This window comes from Oncorhynchus keta, chromosome 7 (assembly GCF_023373465.1).
Source record: "Oncorhynchus keta strain PuntledgeMale-10-30-2019 chromosome 7, Oket_V2, whole genome shotgun sequence".
Taxonomy (NCBI): domain Eukaryota; kingdom Metazoa; phylum Chordata; class Actinopteri; order Salmoniformes; family Salmonidae; genus Oncorhynchus; species Oncorhynchus keta.
Window position 1 is genome coordinate 54686704 of NC_068427.1, and position 21889 is coordinate 54708592.

The 21889-nt window shown below is 44.2% G+C and overlaps 1 protein-coding gene and 2 long non-coding RNA genes across 33 annotated transcripts in view; 1 reads left to right on the forward strand and 2 right to left on the reverse strand.

Annotated features, from left to right (window-relative positions):
* Positions 1–2263: 2263 nt before the first annotated feature.
* LOC118379898 (uncharacterized) lies at positions 2264–17305 on the reverse strand. 29 transcript variants are annotated; one of them, XR_008140466.1, is made up of 3 exons: positions 13790–17305; positions 3469–13667; positions 2264–3373 (listed from the first exon to the last, which is right to left on the reverse strand). It is a non-coding gene; the product is annotated as an uncharacterized LOC118379898 (long non-coding RNA). The 29 variants fall into 29 exon arrangements; XR_008140464.1 differs by having other exon boundaries at positions 3469–13758; XR_008140465.1 differs by having other exon boundaries at positions 13759–17305.
* LOC127931241 (uncharacterized) lies at positions 15276–18134 on the forward strand. Of its 3 annotated transcripts, none has more exons than XR_008140495.1 (4): positions 15276–15425; positions 16352–16499; positions 16573–16683; positions 17996–18134. It is a non-coding gene; the product is annotated as an uncharacterized LOC127931241 (long non-coding RNA). The 3 variants fall into 3 exon arrangements; XR_008140494.1 differs by lacking the exons at positions 16352–16499; positions 17996–18134 and adding exons at positions 15647–15795; positions 17145–17275 and having other exon boundaries at positions 16500–16683; XR_008140493.1 differs by lacking the exon at positions 17996–18134 and adding an exon at positions 17145–17275.
* A 1-nt stretch (position 18135) lies between these two features.
* The window catches only part of bmpr2b (bone morphogenetic protein receptor, type II b (serine/threonine kinase)), a 184133-nt gene continuing 180379 nt past the window's right edge, over positions 18136–21889 (reverse strand). Inside the window, 1 exon segment of the mRNA XM_052521830.1 lies at positions 18136–18545. Within this exon segment, the coding sequence (XP_052377790.1) occupies positions 18295–18545 (251 nt within the window). The 3' untranslated portion in view covers positions 18136–18294.

Sequence of the window (21889 nt, forward strand, 5' to 3'; positions counted from 1 at the left end):
TACTTTCCCCTATTGCGTTATAAAGTGGTAATAATGTATTGGTGACCAATCAATTACATTTCGAATGATAAACAAACTATATTTAAAATGTTTAAATTATGTAATGGCAAGCCATGAATGCTCTCATGATAGTGAATCTAAACACAGTTGCATACATAGCCTAACATTTTAATCAACAGTCCCATCAATTTCAGATTGAGATGATATTTTCCCTGAAATCCCTGGTGATGTGTAGTGGCAAGAACTACAAACGGTACAAGATTACTTTGGTAAAGAGTGTGTTTTAAAACAAGCTATGAGTGTTAGAAAAATGACACTCATGTGGACAAATCATTTACCTAAAACTGCGTCACAACAAATCTGAAACAGCTAACACTTTTCAGATACTCATAGTGGAAACATTTTACGGATTTAAAAAGTTGTTGTTGCAGTTCTCTATAGCTGAGAATCCTATTATACTCCAAAAAAAATTGCCTTGCTACGGCTGTACATGAGGCCCTCATCATTCAGGATGAAGTCTACTAGTATAGGAGGAGGTATTCTCGTGTAGGATGAGGTCTACTAGTGTAGGATGAGGTCTACTTGTGTAGGATGAGGTCTACTAGTGTAGGATGAGGTCTACTAGTATCGGATGAGGTCTACTAGTATCGGATGAGGTCTACTAGTATAGGAGGAGGTCTACTAGTGCAGGATGATGTCTACTAGTATCGGATGAGGTATACTTGTGTAGGATGAGGTCTACTAGTGTAGGATGAGGTCTACTAGTGTAGGAGGTCTACTAGTGCAGGATGAGGTCTACTAGTGCAGCATGAGGTCTACTAGTGTAGGATGAGGTCTACTAGTATAGGATGAGGTCTACTAGTGCAGGATGAGGTCTACTATTGTAGGATGAGGTCTACTAGTGTAGGATGAGGTCTACTAGTATAGGAGGAGGTCTACTAGTGTAGGATGAGGTCTACTAGTATAGGATGAGATCTACTGGTGTAAGATGAGGTCTACTAGTGTAGGATGAGGTCTACTAGTGTAGGATGAGGTCTACTAGTATAGGAGGAGGTCTACTAGTGCAGGATGAGGTCTACTAGTGCAGCATGAGGTCTACTAGTGTAGGATGAGGTCTACTAGTATAGGATGAGGTCTACTAGTGTAGGATGAGGTCTACTAGTATAGGAGGAGGTCTACTAGTGCAGGATGAGGTCTACTAGTGCAGCATGAGGTCTACTAGTGTAGGATGAGGTCTACTAGTATAGGATGAGGTCTACTAGTGCAGGATGAGGTCTACTATTGTAGGATGAGGTCTTCTAGTGTAGGATGAGGTCTACTAGTATAGGATGAGGTCTACTGGTGTAAGATGAGGTCTACTAGTGTAGGATGAGGTCTACTAGTGTAGGATGAGGTCTACTAGTATAGGAGGAGGTCTACTAGTGCAGGATGAGGTCTACGAGAGCAGAATGAGGTCTACTAGTGCAGGATGAGTTGTACTAGTGCAGGATGAGGTCGACGAGAGCAGGATGAGGTCTACTAGAGCAGGATGAGGTCTACTAGAGCAGGATGAGGTCTACTAGTGTAGGATGAGTTGTACTAGTGCAGGATGAGGTCTACTAGTGCAGGATGAGTTGTACTAGTGCAGGATGAGTTGTACTAGTGCAGGATGAGGTCTACGAGAGCAGGATGAGGTCTACTAGAGCAGGATGAGGTCTACTAGAGCAGGATGAGGTCTACTAGTGTAGGATGAGTTGTACTAGTGCAGGATGAGGTCTACTAGAGCAGGATGAGGTCTACTAGAGCAGGATGAGGTCTACTAGAGCAGGATGAGGTCTACTAGTGTAGGATGAGGTCTACTAGAGCAGGATGAGGTCTACTAGAGCAGGATGAGGTCTACTAGTGTAGGATGAGGTCTAAGAGTGCAGGATGAGGTCTACTAGAGCAGGATGAGGTCTACTAGAGCAGGATGAGGTCTACGAGAGCAGAATGAGGTCTACTAGTGCAGGATGAGTTGTACTAGTGCAGGATGAGTTGTACTAGTGCAGGATGAGGTGTACGAGAGCAGGATGAGGTCTACTAGAGCAGGATGAGGTCTACGAGAGCAGGATGAGGTCTACTAGTGTAGGATGAGTTGTACTAGTGCAGGATGAGGTCTACGAGAGCAGGATGAGGTCTACTAGAGCAGGATGAGGTCTACTAGTGTAGGATGAGTTGTACTAGTGCAGGATGAGGTCTACGAGAGCAGGATGAGGTCTACTAGTGTAGGATGAAATCAAATAAAACATTTTCAAATCAAATTTTATTGGTCACATATAAATGGTTGGCAAATGATTATTGCGAGAGTAGCAAAATGCTTGTAAAGATGAGACCCACTAGTCCAGGGATCAACTGCAGCCCTGACCTTCAGTTACACAATCAAAACACAAGGCTTATTTAATGGTTAGCAACCCAAATGGCACCCTATTCCCTACAAAGTGCACTACTTTTAAACAGGGGCCATAGTGCTCTAGTCAAAAGTAGTGCCCTATGTAGAGAATAGGGTGCCATTTGGGAAACATTCGAAGTTAAGAAGTCAATTGACATGAAAAAAAATATATTCTCAGTAATATAATCTTTAATCAATGGGGTAATGTAATGCAAGATTTCTTTCATGGATAATTGCATTTTGAAACATTTCCAGAGTATGAGATATCTTTTGTTCTTTTATTTCAAAGCGCTTATTTTACAAACTTCAATAGAAAACAGAGTTGCTTTTAGGGCTCAGGAGAGATACAGGACCAGAGCTCTGAAGGAATCCACATCTACTTCAACATGAATTGTGTCCCCCAGGGGGCACCCTACTTATTCCCCATGTAGTGCACTACTTTTGACCTGAACCCTATGGGCCCTAACCCTATGGGTCCTGACCTCTATGGGCCCTGACCCTATGGGCCATGTCCCTATGGTCCCTGACCTCTATGGGCCCTAACCTCTATGGGCCCTAACCCTATGGGCCCTAACCCTATGGGCCCTGACCTCTATGGGCCCTGACCCTATGGGCCATGTCCCTATGGTCCCTGACCTCTATGGGCCCTAACCCTATGGACCCTGACCTCTATGGGCCCTAACCCTATGGACCCTGACCTCTATGGGCCCTGAGCGTTATGGGCCCTGACCTCTATGTGCCCTAACCCTATGGACCCTGACCTCTATGGGCCTTAACCCTATGGGCCCTGACCTCTATGGGAACTGAGCGTTATGGGCCCTGACCTCTATGGGCCCTAACCCTATGGGCCCTTACCTCTATGGGCCCTAACCCCTATGGGCCCTGAGCTCCATGGGCCCTGAGCTCCATGAGCCCTGACCTCTATGGGCCCTAACCCTATGGGCCCTGACCTCTATGGGCCCTGACCTCTATGGGCCCTGATCCTATGAGCCCTGACCTCTATGGGCCCTGACCTCTATGGGCCCTGAGCTCTATGGGTCCTGAGCTCCATGAGCCCTGACCTCTATGGGCCCTAACCCTATGGGCCCTGACCTCTATGGGCCCTGACCTCTATGGGCCCTAACCCTATGGGCCCTGACCTCTATGGGCCCTGACCTCTATGGGCCCTAACCCTATGGGCCCTGACCTCTATGGGCCCTAACCTCTATGGGCCCTAACCCTAAGGACTCTGAGCTCTATGGGCCCTGACCTCTATGGGCCCTGACCTCTATGGGCCCTGACCACTATGGGCCCTAACCCTAAGGACTCTGAGCTCTATGGGTCCTGACCTCTATGGGCCCTAACCCTATGGGCCCTGACCTCTATGGGCCCTAACCCTATGGACCCTGACCTCTATGGGCCCTAATCCTATGGACCCTGAGCTCATGGGCCCTGGTCAAAAGTAGTGCACTACACAGTATGACGAGTAGGATGCCATTTGACAAACAGCTCACTATAACCACAACAACACCATCCGACATTCACCCTGGACCCACTCTTTAATCACTTTTCAAGTCTTTTTTTTTTTTAAGGTGACAGACAACACAGTTTTACAAAAGTCATTTCCAGACCAAATAAAAAGTAGTGTAATGTATTTGGCAGTTGTTAAGATGTGAATGGATATCAGTGATGGATACAGCAGTGTCAGTCAGGACAATGTATTGTATAGTAACCTGTTCTTTTGCATATTTAAGCACAGCACTCAGAAGTTCACAAAGCCTTAGGATAGTCTGTCTGCGGCAGGCAGTCGTTCCGGACTTAAATACTACATGGTTATATCAGAATATCACTGAGTAGGGTAGAAATTCAAGGGTCCACAATAGAATACTTTATGTGGGACGTAGATTGGATGGAGTCAGTGATGAATAAGGTATATATCTAGTCCAAATTAGTCATACAAACCACATGACTTCCTCAGTGGTAAAATCACTGTTTTAATATTCCTCTCATCTTTATTTCATATGGTTAATTTATAATCTTACCGTAATGACCTTAATAATGTCCTGCATGCTTTCTGAGTGGCATATATCTACAGTGTGATACAGTATAAATAAGTGTGCTATAAACAACACAGTACTGTAGCAATGTTCTTGGTCCCATAGCAACGGTTGTATGTACAGTGGTCTTCAGAAAGGGTTCACACCTTTTTAACTCCTCCCACATTGTGTTGTTACAGACTGAATTTAAAACGGTTTACAGCCTGAATTTAAAACGGTTTACAGCCTGAATTTAAAACGGTTTACAGCCTGAATTTAAAACGGTTTACAGCCTGAATTTAAAACGGTTTACAGCCTGAATTTAAAACGGTTTACAGCCTGAATTTAAAACGGTTTACAGCCTGAATTTAAAACGGTTTACAGCCTGAATTTACAATGTAATAATATAATAATAATAATATATGCCATTTAGCAGACGCTTTTATCCAAAGCGACTTACAGTCATGTGTGCATACATTCTACGTATGGGTGGTCCCGGGAATCGAACCCACTACCCTGGCGTTACAAGCGCCATGCTCTACCAACTGAGTTACAGAAGGACACGCAATACCCCCATAATGTCAAAGTGGAATTTTGTTAGTATAATCGTGTTTAAATTAATAAAACATTTTAAGCTGAAATGTCTTGAGTCAATAAGTATTCAACCCCTTTATGTCAAGCCTAAATAAATTCAGTGTTCAATAATAGTGTTTAACATGATGTTTAAATGACTACCTCATCTCTGTACCCCCACACATACAGATAAGTGTAAGGTCCCTCAATCAAGCAGTGAATTTCAAAACACATATTCAACCACAAAGACCAAGGAGATTTTTCAATGCAAAGAAGGGCACCGGATGGTAGAGGGGTAAAATGTGTAATATCACTTTGAGCAAGGTGAAGTTATAATTAGGCTTTGGATGGTGTATCAATACACCCAGTCACTACAAAGATACAGACGTCCTTCCTAACTCAGTTGCCGGAGAGGAAGGAAACCGCTCAGGGATTTTCACCATGAAGCCAATGACCTTAAAACAGTTACAGAGTTTAATGACTGTGATGGGAGTAAACAACGGAGGATGGATCAACAACATTGTAGTTACTCCACAACACCAACCTAAATGACAGAGTTAAAAGAAGAAAGCCTGTACAGAATAAAAATACTCCAAAACATGCATCCTGTTTGCAACAAGGCACTTAAGTAATACTGAAAACATTTCGACAAAGAAATTAACTTTTTGTCCTGAATACAAAGCGTTTTGTTTTGGGCAAATCCAACACAACACATCACTCAGTACCACTTCATATTTTCAAACATGGCGGTGGCTGCATCATGTCATTGGCAAGGACTAGGGCATTATTAGGATAAAAATACACGGTAGACAGCTATAAGCACAGACAAAATCCCAGAGGAAAGTCTGGTTCAGTCTGTGTTCCAATAGACAATGAGGAGATGAATTCGCCTTTCAGAAGGACAATAACCTAAAACACAAGGCCAAATCTGCACTTTAGTTACTTACCAAGAAGATATTGAATATTCCTGAGTGGTCTAGTTACAGTTTTGACTTAAATTGGCTTGAAGATCTATGGAAAGACTTGAATATGGTTATCTAATAATGATCAACAATCAACTTGACAGAGCTTAAAGAATTGTTTAAAGAATAATGGGCAAATATTGTACAATCCAGGTGTGCAAAGCTCTTAGAGATTTACCCAGAAAGACTCACAGCTCTTAGAGATTTACCCAGAAAGACTCACAGCTCTTAGAGATTTACCCAGAAAGACTCAAAGCTCTTAGAGATTTACCCAGAAAGACTCACAGCTCTTAGAGATTTACCCAGAAAGACTCACAACTCTTAGAGATTTACCCAGAAAGACTCACAACTCTTAGAGATTTACCCAGAAAGACTCACAGCTCTTAGAGATTTACCCAGAAAGACTCAAAGCTCTTAGAGATTTACCCAGAAAGACTCAAAGCTCTTAGAGATTTACCCAGAAAGACTCACAGCTCTTAGAGATTTACCCAGAAAGACTCAAAGCTCTTAGAGATTTACCCAGAAAGACTCACAGCTCTTAGAGATTTACCCAGAAAGACTCACAACTCTTAGAGATTTACCCAGAAAGACTCACAGCTCTTAGAGATTTACCCAGAAAGACTCACAGCTCTTAGAGATTTACCCAGAAAGACTCACAACTCTTAGAGATTTACCCAGAAAGACTCACAGCTCTTAGAGATTTACCCAGAAAGACTCACAGCTCTTAGAGATTTACCCAGAAAGACTCACAGCTCTTAGAGATTTACCCAGAAAGACTCACAGCTCTTAGAGATTTACCCAGAAAGACTCACAGCTCTTAGAGATTTACCCAGAAAGACTCACCGCTGTAATTGCTGTTTCTACAAAGTATTCTAGTCAGTATTTGCAAAAATGTCAAAAAACATGTTTTCACTTTGTCACTGTGTCGATTGGTGAATATTTAATAAATATTATTAAATTAATATTTCATCCATTTTGAATTCAGACTGCAAAACAAAATGTGGAATAAGTCAAGGGGTATGATTTTTTTCTGAAGCCACTGTATGTTTCAGTATGTATAGTATATCTAGGTAACTGCACTATCTATATATACACACAATGACTTACACCAAAGAGGTGAGCCTACAACACATACGCACATTAAGGTCGCATTTCCAATGAGGATTTACCCCAGTGCTGGAAACACAATAGCACTAGACGTTGACGCTAACATAAAACACTTGCGGCCCACTGTGGGGGTAGTCCTCAATGGAATAGAACCATGTGAGTTAGACAGCTATATACCAGACGAGGAGAAACAGGGGCTCACAAATGTCAACAGAAGAGAAACATTTTGATTGATTTTACATCAGAGTATTGTTGAAAATGTAAAAAAATATATATTAAAAAAACGTGAAAGATGATAATAATTGGGTTTTGGCTTTAGTTTTCGTCTCCAACATCAATCTTCAAGAGAAGAGAAGCCTGACACATCGAGAGAAGAGACCCCTGACACGTCAAGAGAAGAGAACCCTGACACATCAAGAGAAGAGAACCCTGACCCATCAAGAGAAGAGACCCCTGACACATCAAGAGAAGAGAACCCTGACACATCAAGAGAAGAGACCCCTGACACATCAAGAGAAGAGACCCCTGACACGTCAAGAGAAGAGAACCCTGACACGTCAAGAGAAGAGAATCCTGACACATCAAGAGAAGAGAACCCTGACACATCAAGAGAAGAGAACCCTGACACATCAAGAGAAGAGAACCCTGACACGTCAAGAGAAGAGAATCCTGACACATCAAGAGAAGAGAACCCTGACACATCAAGAGAAGAGAACCCTGACACATCAAGAGAAGAGAACACTGACACATCAAGAGAAGAGAACCCTGACACGTCAAGAGAAGAGAATCCTGACACATCAAGAGAAGAGAACCCTGACACGTCAAGAGAAGAGAATCCTGACACATCAAGAGAAGAGAACCCTGACACGTCAAGAGAAGAGAACCCTGACACATCAAGAGAAGAGACCCCTGACACGTCAAGAGAAGAGACCCCTGACACGTCAAGAGAAGAGAACCCTGACACATCAAGAGAAGAGAACCCTGACACATCAAGAGAAGAGAACCCTGACACATCAAGAGAAGAGAACCCTGACACATCAAGAGAAGAGAATCCTGACACATCAAGATAATAAAGAACCCTGACACATCAAGAGAAGAGAACCCTGACACATCAAGAGAAGAGAACCCTGACACATCAAGAGAAGAGAACCCTGACACGTCAAGAGAAGAGAACCCTGACACATCAAGAGAAGAGAATCCTGACACATCAAGAGAAGAGACCCCTGACACATCAAGAGAAGAGAACCCTGACACATCAAGAGAAGAGAACCCTGACACATCAAGATAATAAAGAACCCTGACACATCAAGAGAAGAGAACCCTGACACATCAAGAGAAGAGACCCCTGACACATCAAGAGAAGAGAACCCTGACACATCAAGATAATAAAGAACCCTGACACGTCAAGAGAAGAGAACCCTGACACATCAAGATAATAAAGAACCCTGACACGTCAAGAGAAGAGAATCCTGACCCATCAAGAGAAGAGAATCCTGACCCATCAAGAGAAGAGAATCCTGACCCATCAAGAGAAGAGAATCCTGACACATCAAGAGAAGAGACCCGTGACACGTCAAGAGAAGAGAATCCTGACACATCAAGAGAAGAGAACCCTGACACATCAAGAGAAGAGAATCCTGACGCATCAAAAAGTGGAGAATGTTTACCTTAACATTTGTATAGAACATTCAGAGAACTCTCTCCTCTCCAAACCAAAAACAGATGTAACAATATGTAGATTGACAAACTTTCCAAAAAGTTAACAGTTTATTGTAGGGTAGTTTACATGTTATAAGTTCCAGGTATGTGGGTGGGTTCCATGTAGGTTTACGTAGCTATAAATTAGTAGTAATTTACAGTTCTGTTCATAGCACAACTGAAATGGAATGTGGGATAGAATGATGTTACCCAACCCACTAGTCAACTAACATGTCCAATTGGTCTATTAACCATCCTCCAGGAGTCTAGACTAGAGCATGGTGAATATAGAGTAGAGGACTGACTGTCTGTTAACCCTCCTCCAGGAGTCTAGACGAGACTAGAGCATGGTGAATATAGTGTAGAGGACTGACTGTCTGTTAACCCTCCTCCAGTAGTCTAGACTAGAGCATGGTGAATATAGAGTAGAGGACTGTCTGTTAACCCTCCTCCAGTAGTCTAGACTAGAGCATGGTGAATATAGAGTAGAGGACTGACTGTCTGTTAACCCTCCTCCAGTAGTCTAGACTAGACTAGAGCATGGTGAATATAGAGTAGAGGACTGACTGTCTGTTAACCCTCCTCCAGTAGTCTAGACTAGAGCATGGTGAATATAGAGTAGAGGACTGACTGTCTGTTAACCCTCCTCCAGTAGTCTAGACTAGAGCATGGTGAATATAGAGTAGAGGACTGACTGTCTGTTAACCCTCCTCCAGTAGTCTAGACTCGACTAGAGCATGGTGAATATAGAGTAGAGGACTGACTGTCTGTTAACCCTCCTCCAGGAGTCTAGACTAGAGCATGGCGAATATAGAGTAGAGGACTGTCTGTTAACCCTCCTCCAGGAGTCTAGAGCATGGTGAATATAGAGTAGAGGACTGACTGTCTGTTAACCCTCCTCCAGGAGTCTAGACTAGAGCATGGTGAATATAGAGTAGAGGACTGTCTGTCTGTTAACCCTCCTCCGGTAGTCTAGACTAGAGCATGGTGAATATAGAGTAGAGGACTGACTGTCTGTTAACCCTCCTCCAGGAGTCTAGACTAGAGCATGGTGAATATAGAGTAGAGGACTGTCTGTTAACCCTCCTCCAGTAGTCTAGACTAGACTAGAGCATGGTGAATAGAGTAGAGGACTGTCTGTCTGTTAACCCTCCTCCAGTAGTCTAGACTAGAGCATGGTGAATATAGAGTAGAGGACTGACTGTCTGTTAACCCTCCTCCAGGAGTCTAGACTAGAGCATGGTGAATATAGTGTAGAGGACTGTCTGTCTGTTAACCCTCCTCCAGGAGTCTAGACTAGAGCATGGTGAATATAGTGTAGAGGACTGACTGTCTGTTAACCCTCCTCCAGGAGTCTAGACTAGAGCATGGTGAATATAGAGTAGAGGACTGACTGTCTGTTAACCCTCCTCCAGTAGTCTAGACTAGAGCATGGTGAATATAGTGTAGAGGACTGACTTTCTGTTAACCCTCCTCCAGTAGTCTAGACAAGACTAGAGCATGGTGAATATAGAGTAGAGGACTGTCTGTTAACCCTCCCCCAGGATTCTAGACTAGAGCATGGTGAATATAGAGTAGAGGACTGACTGTCTGTTAACCCTCCTCCAGTAGTCTAGACTAGACTAGAGCATGGTGAATATAGAGTAGAGGACTGACTGTCTGTTAACCCTCCTCCAGTAGTCTAGACTAGAGCATGGTGAATATAGAGTAGAGGACTGACTGTCTGTTAACCCTCCTCCAGGAGTCTAGACTAGAGCATGGTGAATATAGAGTAGAGGACTGACTGTCTGTTAACCCTCCTCCAGGAGTCTAGACTAGAGCATGGTGAATATAGTGTAGAGGACTGACTGTCTGTTAACCCCCCTCCAGGAGTCTAGACTAGAGCATGGTGAATATAGTGTAGAGGACTGACTGTCTGTTAACCCCCCTCCAGGAGTCTAGACTAGAGCATGGTGAATATAGAGTAGAGGACTGTCTGTTAACCCTCCTCCAGTAGTCTAGACTAGATCATGGTGAATATAGTGTAGAGGACTGACTGTCTGTTAACCTTCCTCCAGGAGTCTAGACTAGAGCATGGTGAATATAGTGTAGAGGACTGACTGTCTGTTAACCCCCCTCCAGGAGTCTAGACTAGATCATGGTGAATATAGTGTAGAGGACTGACTGTCTGTTAACCCCCCTCCAGGAGTCTAGACTAGAGCATGGTGAATATAGTGTAGAGGACTGACTGTCTGTTAACCCCCCTCCAGGAGTCTAGACTAGAGCATGGTGAATATAGAGTAGAGGACTGTCTGTTAACCCTCCTCCAGTAGTCTAGACTAGATCATGGTGAATATAGTGTAGAGGACTGACTGTCTGTTAACCCTCCTCCAGTAGTCTAGACAAGACTAGAGCATGGTGAATATAGAGTAGAGGACTGACTGTCTGTTAACCCTCCTCCAGTAGTCTAGACTAGACTAGAGCATGGTGAATATAGTGTAGAGGACTGACTGTCTGTTAACCCTCCTCCAGGAGTCTAGACTAGAGCATGGTGAATATAGTGTAGAGGACTGACTGTCTGTTAACCCTCCTCCAGTAGTCTAGACTAGAGCATGGTGAATATAGTGTAGAGGACTGACTGTCTGTTAACCCTCCTCCAGGAGTCTAGACTAGAGCATGGTGAATATAGTATAGAGGACTGACTGTCTGTTAACCCTCCTCCAGTAGTCTAGACTAGAGCATGGTGAATATAGTGTAGAGGACTGACTGTCTGTTAACCCTCCTCCAGGAGTCTAGACTAGAGCATGGTGAATATAGTATAGAGGACTGACTGTCTGTTAACCCTCCTCCAGTAGTCTAGACTAGAGCATGGTGAATATAGTGTAGAGGACTGACTGTCTGTTAACCCTCCTCCAGGAGTCTAGACTAGAGCATGGTGAATATAGAGTAGAGGACTGACTGTCTGTTAACCCCCCTCCAGTAGTCTAGACTAGAGCATGGTGAATATAGAGTAGAGGACTGACTGTCTCTTAACCCTCCTCCAGTAGTCTAGACTAGAGCATGGTGAATATAGAGTAGAGGACTGTCTGTTAACCCTCCTCCAGGAGTCTAGACTAGAGCATGGTGAATATAGTGTAGAGGACTGACTGTCTGTTAACCCTCCTCCAGTAGTCTAGACTAGAGCATGGAGAATATAGAGTAGAGGACTGACTGTTATCCCTCCTCCAGTAGACTAGACTAGAGCATGGTGAATATAGAGTAGAGGACTGACTGTCTGTTAACCCTCCTCCAGTAGTCTAGACTAGAGCATGGTGAATATAGAGTAGAGGACTGACTGTCTGTTAACCCTCCTCCAGGAGTCTAGACTAGAGCATGGTGAATATAGAGTAGAGGACTGACTGTCTGTTAACCGTCCTCCAGTAGTCTAGACTAGAGCATGGTGAATATAGAGTAGAGGACTGACTGTCTGTTAACCCCCCTCCAGTAGTCTAGACTAGAGCATGGTGAATAGAGTAGAGGACTGTCTATGTACAGCATAGCTACGCACATTTACATAAGAAAAAAACCCTAAACATCCCATGCCAGTCACGAATGTTTAATACAATTATATTTGAACTTACTCTGCCGATTGTCCATAGGGTTGGTCCTTCAGCTGGTTGAAATTTAAGACAAGTTATCAAATCAATCCAATGTTAATAGTCACATACTTCTGTAGACGACAGGTGTAGACTAACAGTGAAAGGATGACTGACAGGTCCTTTTCCAACAATGCAGTTTATTATTAAACAGAGTTAAAAATGCACATCTCTGTGTGTGTGGCAAAATCCTTTTCTTTTTGCTCATGACCCAGAGGCACGTGAAGTACCGCCAGGCGACACGTACTGTCCCAATTGTTAGTTAGATTACCATCACTCATTCATATATCCTTATGTACATATTCTTTATCCCCTTACACTGTGTATAAGACAGTAGTTTTGGAATTGTTAGTTAGATTACTTGTTGCTTATCACTGCATTGTCGGAACTAGAAGCACAAGCATTTCGCTACACTCGCATTAACATCTGCTGACCATGTGTATGTGACAAATAAAATTTGATTTGATTTGATTTGAAGTATTGCCGGTGTCTACATGGTTCTGTGCATGCGTCAGGTGACAAGCGTTACCAGCTCTCTAAAAACGTCTGTTAAATACTACTACTGTGGATATTTCAACCAGCTGATGAAGGACTAACCGGACAGACAACTGGTAACGGAAGTTCAAATGTCATTTTATTCAACATTCTGGCTCGTAAGGAAACGAGCAGTGCTTTGATTCAGACTGTATACCAATAATTGGTCTGGTTTATTAAGCTAGGCAGGGGACTGACTGGGTAGAGAGAACAGTGAAGGGTTTAGAATAATGACGAGTGTCTTCTGTAGAGGAGTTCAACGGTCAGTCGGAGTAGACTAACGTTAACCTGTCGCAAATTTCTTTTCGTAACAGAACAAAATCCCATGTCCTTGTAGACAGCTGCAGATACCTCATGTCCTTGTAGACAGCTGCAGATACCTCATGTCCTGGTAGACAGCTGCAGATACCTCATGTCCTTGTAGACAGCTGCAGATACCTCATGTCCTTATAGACAGCTGCAGATACCTCATGTCCTGGTAGACAGCTGCAGATACCTCATGTCCTGGTAGACAGCTGCAGATACCTCATGTCCTTATAGACAGCTGCAGATACCTCATGTCCTTGTAGAGAACTGCAGATACCTCATGTCCTTGTAGACAGCTGCAGATACCTCATGTCCTTGTAGACAGCTGCAGATACCTCATGTCCTTGTAGACAGCTGCAGATACCTCATGTCCTTGTAGACAGCTGCAGATACCTCATGTCCTTGTAGACAGCTGCAGATACCTCATGTCCTTGTAGAGAACTGCAGATACCTCATGTCCTTGTAGACAGCTGCAGATATCGCCAATGTCCTTGTAGAGAACTGCAGATATCGCCAATGTCCTTGTAGAGAACTGCAGATACCTCTAATGTCCTTGTAGAGAGCTGCAGATACCTCATGTCCTGGTAGAGAGCTGCAGATACCTCATGTCCTTATCACGTCCTTATCGACAGCTGTCTCATTTAGAGACATGTGACAGAGAGCAGGACAGCTACTACTAATGATAATAATAAGTGCACTGTTTACAATGTCATAATAACAACAGAGGTAACCGCTGCAAAGAATACAACACAATTAAAAATGGTTTAAACTTCAACGCTAAAGCCTATCGGACATTTAACGATGGTTTAAACTTCAACGCTAAAGCCTATCGGACATTTAACAATGGTTTAAACTTCAACGCTAAAGCCTATCGGACATTTAACAATGGTTTAAACTTCAACGCTAAAGCCTATCGGACATTTAACAATGGTTTAAACTTCAACGCTAAAGCCTATCGGACATTTAACAATGGTTTAAACTTCAACGCTAAAGCCTATCGGACATTTAACAATGGTTTAAACTTCAACGCTAAAGCCTATCGGACATTTAACAATGGTTTAAACTTCAACGCTAAAGCCTATCGGACATTTAACAATGGTTTAAACTTCAACGCTAAAGCCTATCGGACATTTAACAATGGTTTAAACTTCAACGCTAAAGCCTATCGGACATTTAACAATGGTTTAAACTTCAACGCTAAACAATGGTTTAAACTTCAACGCTAAAGCCTATCGGACATTTAACAATGGTTTAAACTTCAACGCTAAAGCCTATCGGACATTTAAAAATGTGATGGAAAAACGTAGGATATACAGATTGATGTAAAAACAAATACTTAAACATTATTGAATGTACTAAAGCATAAACGGGGGCTCCCGAGTGACGCAGTGGTTTAAGGCACTGCATCTCAGTGCACTACAGTCCCTGGTTCGAATCCAGCCTGTATCATATCCGGCTGTGATCGGGGAGTCCCATAGAGCGGCGCACAATTGGCCCGGCGTCGTCCGGGTTTGGCCCGGCGTCGTCCGGGTTTGGCCCGGCGTTGTCCGGGTTTGGCCCGGCGTCGTGTGGGTTTGGCCCGGCGTCGTCCGGGTTTGGCCCGGCGTCGTCCGGGTTTGGCCCGGCGTAGGCGGTCAATGTAAATAAGAATTTGTTCTGAAACCGACTTGCCTAGTTAAATAATAAAAATATAACATTACTGAATGTACTATGCATAAACATTACTGGAAACCAATGAGCATCTAACCCAGTCTTAAAGACCCACTGCTCCTGCTTCATCAGTCCGGTCTTTTCTCTTAATGTTTTTTAGACCAGTCGTTACCATGGTCACTAGATGATTGAAATCTTTTTTTTTTGTTGAAGAAAACAATATAACAGCCATACGTACAATTATACAATGATTTATGTAGAACAGCATTTATAGTGGAAGCAAGTGAAGCCAATGTTGCTGCATAGCTATATTCTGTTTTTAAAAGTTCATCAAAGTAAAGAAAAAGTTGAGAAGAAAACAAAATATCATAATTTATAAGTGCTTCTTTCTTGACCAATTGATTCTCTTGCAGTCACATCGTTTCTTCTCCTTCTGACGGAATTGGAACCAGGAAATCAGGAAACCAAGGAAACCGGAGCATGCTGGCTTACAGGTAGGCAACGTCCCAAATGACACCCTATATTCACAACAGACCCTATCGGCTCTGGTCTAATGTAGGTTCTATATAGGGAGTAGGGCTCTGGTCTAATGTAGTGCTCTATATAGGGAGTAGGGCTCTGGTCTAATGTAGTGCACTATATAGGGAGTAGGGCTCTGGTCTAATGTAGTGCTCTATATAGGGAGTAGGGCTCTGGTCTAATGTAGTGCTCTATATAGGGAGTAGGGCTCTGGTCTAATGTAGTGCACTATGTAGGGAATAGGGCTCTGGTCTAATGTAGTGCACTATATAGGGAGTAGGGCTCTGGTCTAATGTAGTGCACTATATAGGGAGTAGGGCTCTGGTCTAATGTAGTGCTCTATATAGGGAGTAGGGCTCTGGTCTAATGTAGTGCACTATATAGGGAGTAGGGCTCTGGTCTAATGTAGTGTTCTATATAGGGAGTAGGGCTCTGGTCTAATGTAGTGTTCTATATAGGGAGTAGGGCTCTGGTCTAATGTAGTGCTCTATATATGGAGTAGGGCTCTGGTCTAATGTAGTGCTCTATATAGGGAGTAGGGCTCTGGTCTAATGTAGTGCTCTATATAGGGAGTAGGGCTCTGGTCTAATGTAGTGCTCTATATAGGGAATAGGGCTCTGGTCTAATGTAGTGCACTATATAGGGAGTAGGGCTCTGGTCTAATGTAGTGCACTATATAGGGAGTAGGGCTCTGGTCTAATGTAGTGCACTATATAGGGAGTAGGGCTCTGGTCTAATGTAGTGCTCTATATATAGGGAGTAGGGCTCTGGTCTAATGTAGTGCTCTATATAGGGAGTAGGGCTCTGGTCTAATGTAGTGCTCTATATAGGGAGTAGGGCTCTGGTCTAATGTAGTGCACTATATAGGGAGTAGGGCTCTGGTCTAATGTAGTGCTATATATAGGGAGTAGGGCTCTGGTCTAATGTAGTGCACTATGTAGGGAATAGGGCTCTGGTCTAATGTAGTGCACTATATAGGGAGTAGGGCTCTGGTCTAATGTAGTGCTCTATATAGGGAGTAGGGCTCTGGTCTAATGTAGTGTTCTATATAGGGTGTAGGGCTCTGGTCTAATGTAGTGCACTATATAGGGAGTAGGGCTCTGGTCTAATGTAGGTTCTATATAGGGAGTAGGGCTCTGGTCTAATGTCGTGCACTATATAGGGAGTAGGGCTCTGGTCTAATGTAGTGCACTATATAGGGAGTAGGGCTCTGGTCTAATGTAGTGCACTATATAGGGAGTAGGGCTCTGGTCTAATGTAGTGCACTATATAGGGAGTAGGGCTCTGGTCTAAAGTAGGTTCTATATAGGGAGTAGGGCTCTGGTCTAATGTTGTGCACTATATAGGGAGTAGGGCTCTGGTCTAATGTAGTGCACTATATAGGGAGTAGGGCTCTGGTCTAATGTAGGTTCTATATAGGGAGTAGGGCTCTGGTCTAATGTCGTGCACTATATAGGGAGTAGGGCTCTGGTCTAATGTAGTGCACTATATAGGGAGTAGGGCTCTGGTCTAAAGTCGTGCACTATATAGGGAGTAGAGCTCTGGTCTAATGTAGTGCACTATATAGGGAGTAGGGCTCTGGTCTAATGTAGTGTTCTATATAGGGAGTAGGGCTCTGGTCTAATGTAGTGCACTAATAATAATAATATAATAATATATGCCATTTAGCAGACGCTTTTATCCAAAGCGACTTACAGGGAGTAGGGCTCTGGTCTAATGTCGTGCACTATATAGGGAGTAGGGCTCTGGTCTAATGTAGTGCTCTATATAGGGAGTAGGGCTCTGGTCTAATGTAGTGCACTATATAGGGAGTAGGGCTCTGGTCTAATGTAGTGCTCTATATAGGGAATAGGACTCTGGTCTAATGTAGTGCACTATATAGGGAATAGGGCTCTGGTCTAATGTAGTGCTCTATATAGGGAATAGGACTCTGGTCTAATGTAGTGCACCATATAGGGAGTAGGGCTCTGGTCTAATGTAGTGCTCTATATAGGGAATAGGGCTCTGGTCTAATGTAGTGCTCTATATAGGGAATAGGACTCTGGTCTAATGTAGTGCACTATACAGGGAGTAGGGCTCTGGTCTAATGTAGTGCACCATATAGGGAGTAGGACTCTGGTCTAATGTAGTGCTCTATATAGGGAATAGGACTCTGGTCTAATGTAGTGCACTATACAGGGAGTAGGGCTCTGGTCTAATGTAGTGCACCATATAGGGAGTAGGACTCTGGTCTAATGTAGTGCACTATATAGGGAGTAGGACTCTGGTCTAATGTAGTGCTCTATATAGGGAGTAGGGCTCTGGTCTAAAGTAGTGCACCATATAGGGAGTAGGGCTCTGGTCTAATGTAGTGCTCTATATAGGGAGTAGGGCTCTGGTCTAAAGTAGTGCACCATATAGGGAGTAGGGCTCTGGTCTAATGTAGTGCTCTATATAGGGAGTAGGACTCTGGTCTAATGTAGTGCTCTATATAGGGAGTAGGGCTCTGGTCTAAAGTAGTGCACTATATAGGGAGTAGGGCTCTGGTCTAAAGTAGTGCACCATATAGGGAGTAGGGCTCTGGTCTAATGTAGTGTTCTATATAGGGAGTAGGGCTCTGGTCTAATGTAGTGCACTATATAGGGAGTAGGGTGTTATTGCAGGCCACGCCCTCCTCAATGTGTTCCCGCCAATCCAATGTAGCCAGCGTAATGAAAACAAGTTGTCAGCTATGGAGGTGTGGGAGGTCAGGGCAACACATTCTGCCCCCACATCTGGTGGCATCTGATACACCCCAATCTGTTAAAGTCATTGAAGTAGCCGACCACATAAAGGTTAGTAGCCAGCTGGGTGTAGTTGGCAAACAGGCAGCTGGCATTTCTGCAACACACTGCCCACCTGTTATCACACCCTCCTCCAGGGGTCAGGGTTCACAGGCAGGTCATGCCAGGGTCACAGGGGTCAGAGGTCATGGTGGCTGTGGTAGTCCCCCCTCCGACCAGGTAGACGGCAGTGGAGGACTTGGAGCGACAGGTGCCGTTGTTGATTACCTCTCCAACCTGCGTATCCATGGAGACCACCCAGGTGGAGGGGCGCCACCTCTTCAGGGAGTACGGTGTCTTGACACGACGTTTGATCTTCTCACCTGACCCTCCCTGGCCGTCCAACGACGAACCATCACCTGGGGACACGGGGGACACCACAGACAGGTATTACAACCTGAGAAACAAACACTGATCAAGATAGTTAAATTGTTTTACATGTTAGTCATTTAGCAGACGCTCTTGTCCAGAGATTTACAGTCAGTACATTCATCTACAGATAGCTTGGTGGGATAACCACATATCTATCATAGTCAGTACATTCACCTTCAGACAGCTTGGTGGACCAGTCAGTCAGTACATTCACCTTCAGACAGCTAGGTGGACCAGTCAGTCAGTACATTCACCTTCAGACAGCTTGGTGGACCAGTCACAGTCAGTACATTCACCTTCAGACAGCTTGGACTAGTCATAGTCAGTACATTCATCTCCAGATAGCTAGGTGGACCAGTCATAGTCAGTACATTCATCTCCAGATAGCTAGGTGGACCAGTCATAGTCAGGACATTCACCTTCAGATAGCTAGGTGGACCAGTCATAGTCAGTACATTCATCTCCAGTTGCTGTTCTGTAGATAACCTGAAGGTAGGGAGGGACAGTTGCTGTTCTGTAGCACCATGGTCTTGTAGTGGATATGAGGCTTCGATATTCCTCTCTGTTCCTTCTATTTCCATCAGAACCATAAGGTGCCCATACCTTTAGTTGGAGAATGCTACCCTCTGGTGGTTGAGGTGTAAAACTTCAAACAGTTGTTGTCAGACACACACACACACACACACACACACACACACACACACACACACACACACACACACACACACACACACACACACACACACACACCATACATGACACACACACCAAATACATAACCACACGAACACACCACACAAACAAACACACAAACAAACACAACCACACAACCACATAACCACACAACCATATAACCACACAACCATATAACCACACAACCATATAACCACACAACCACATAACCACACAACCATATAACCACACAACCACAGTTTGTGTATTTGTATGTGTGTGTGTTTCAGGAAAATGGCTTCCTGGACAACCCCCAAGCAGCTGATTGGTCGGCCCCATTGATGATTGGAGCTGACCCGATCTCTTGTCAGAAACAGCTGCCTTCAATTACAGACTCTTTCTGAAGCAATATAAGCCAGTGGTCTGTTACTCAGAAAGGAGATGATTGCTGAGAGAAGAGAGATGAGAACCAGTGAGAACCAGTGTTGGTTGTTGTTAAGAGAGATTTATAAACAAGATAAATACTTATTTTCCACCATAATTTGCAAATAAATTCATTAAAAATCCTACAATGTGATTTTCTGGATTTTTCCCCCCTCATTTTGTCTGTCATAGTTGAAGTGTACCTATGATGAAAATTACAGGCCTCTCTCATCTTTTTAAGTGGGAGATCTTGCACAATTGGTGGCAAACTAAATACTTTTTTTGCCCCACTGTATCCCAACCAGAAGCCATGGATTACAGATAACATCCGCACCGTGCTAAAGGCTAGAGCTGCCGCTTTCAAGGAGCGGGACTCTAAACCGGACGCTTATATGAAATCCCACTACACCCTTAGACAAACCATCAAACAAGTCAATACAGGATTAAGATTGAATCCTACTACAACGGCTATGACACTCGTCGAATGGAGCAGGGCTTGAAATCTATTACGGACTACAAAGGGAAACCAAGGGGCGAGATGCCCAGTGACGCGAGCCTACCAGATAAGCTACATGCCTTTAATTCTCGCTTCGAGGCAAGCGACACCGAAGCATGCATGAGAGCAACAGTTGTTCCGGACGACTGTGTTATGACGCTCTCGGTAGCCGATGTGTGCAAGACCTTTAAACAAGTCAACATTCACAAAGCTGCGGGGCCTGTAATCCCTGTTCACTCACGACTGCGCGGCCAAACACGGCAGTGGAGGACAACCTCTCCCTCAATGTGAGCAAGACAAAGGAGATGATTGTGGACTACAGGAAAAGGCGGGACCCTCATCAACGGGGATGTAGTGGAGCGGATCGAGAGTGTCCGCATCATCACGGTCCAAACACACCGAGACAGTCGTGAAGAGGGCATGACAACACCTTTTTCCTCTCAGAAGACTGAAAAGATTTGGCATTGGTCCCCAGATCCTAAAAAGTTCAACAGCTGCACCATCGAGAGCATCATCGCCTGGTATGACAACTGCTCGGCATCTAACCATAAGGTGCTACAGAGGGTAGTGCGTACAGCCCAGTACATCACTGAGGCCAAGCTTCCTGCCATCCAGGACCTCTATACCAGGCGGTGTCAGAGGAAAGCCCCAAAAATTGTCAAAGACTCCAGTTACCCAAGTCATAGACTGTTCTCTCTGCGACCGCAAAGCAAGCGGTACCGGTGCTCCAAGTCTAGGACCAAAAGGCTCCTTCACAGCTTCTACCCCCAAGCCATAAGACCGCTGAACAATTAATCAAATGGCCATATTTACATTGTCACCCCCCCATTTGTTATTACTCTGCTGCTACTTGCTGTTTATTATCCTACATGCACAAATTACCTCAACTAACCTGTACCCCCACATTGACCTGTACCCCCTGTATATAGCCTCCACATTGACTCTGTACCGGTACCCCCTGTATATAGCCTCCACATTGACTCTGTACCGGTACCCCCTGTATATAGTCTCCACATTGACTCGGTACCGGTACCCCCTGTATATAGCCTCCACATTGACTCTGTACCGTAATACCCTGTATATAGCCTCCACATTGACTCTGTACCGGTACCCCCTGTATATAGTCTCCACATTGACTCTGTACCATAATACCCTGTATATAGCCTCCACATTGACTCTGTACCTGTACCCCCTGTATATACATTTACATTAAATTTAAGTCATTTAGCAGACGCTCTTATCCAGAGCGACTTACAAATTGGATATATATATATAGTCTCCACATTGACTCGGTACCGGTACCCCCTGTATATAGTCTCCACATTGACTCTGTACCGTAATACCCTGTATATAGTCTCCACATTGACTCGGTACCGGTACCGCTACAATACCAGGTCATAGCTAGCCTGTGTTACAGTACCGGGTCACAGCTAGCCTGTGCTACAGTACCAGGTCATAGCTAGCCTGTGTTACAGTACCAGGTCATAGCTAGCCTGTGTTAATGTACCAGGTCATAGCTAGCCTGTGTTACAGTACCGGGTCATAGCTAGCCTGTGTTACAGTACCGGGTCATAGCTAGCCTGTGCTACAGTACCAGGTCATAGCTAGCCTGTGCTACAGTACCAGGTCATAGCTAGCCTGTGTTACAGTACCGGGTCACAGCTAGCCTGTGCTACAGTACCAGGTCATAGCTAGCCTGTGTTACAGTACCAGGTCATAGCTAGCCTGTGCTACAGTACC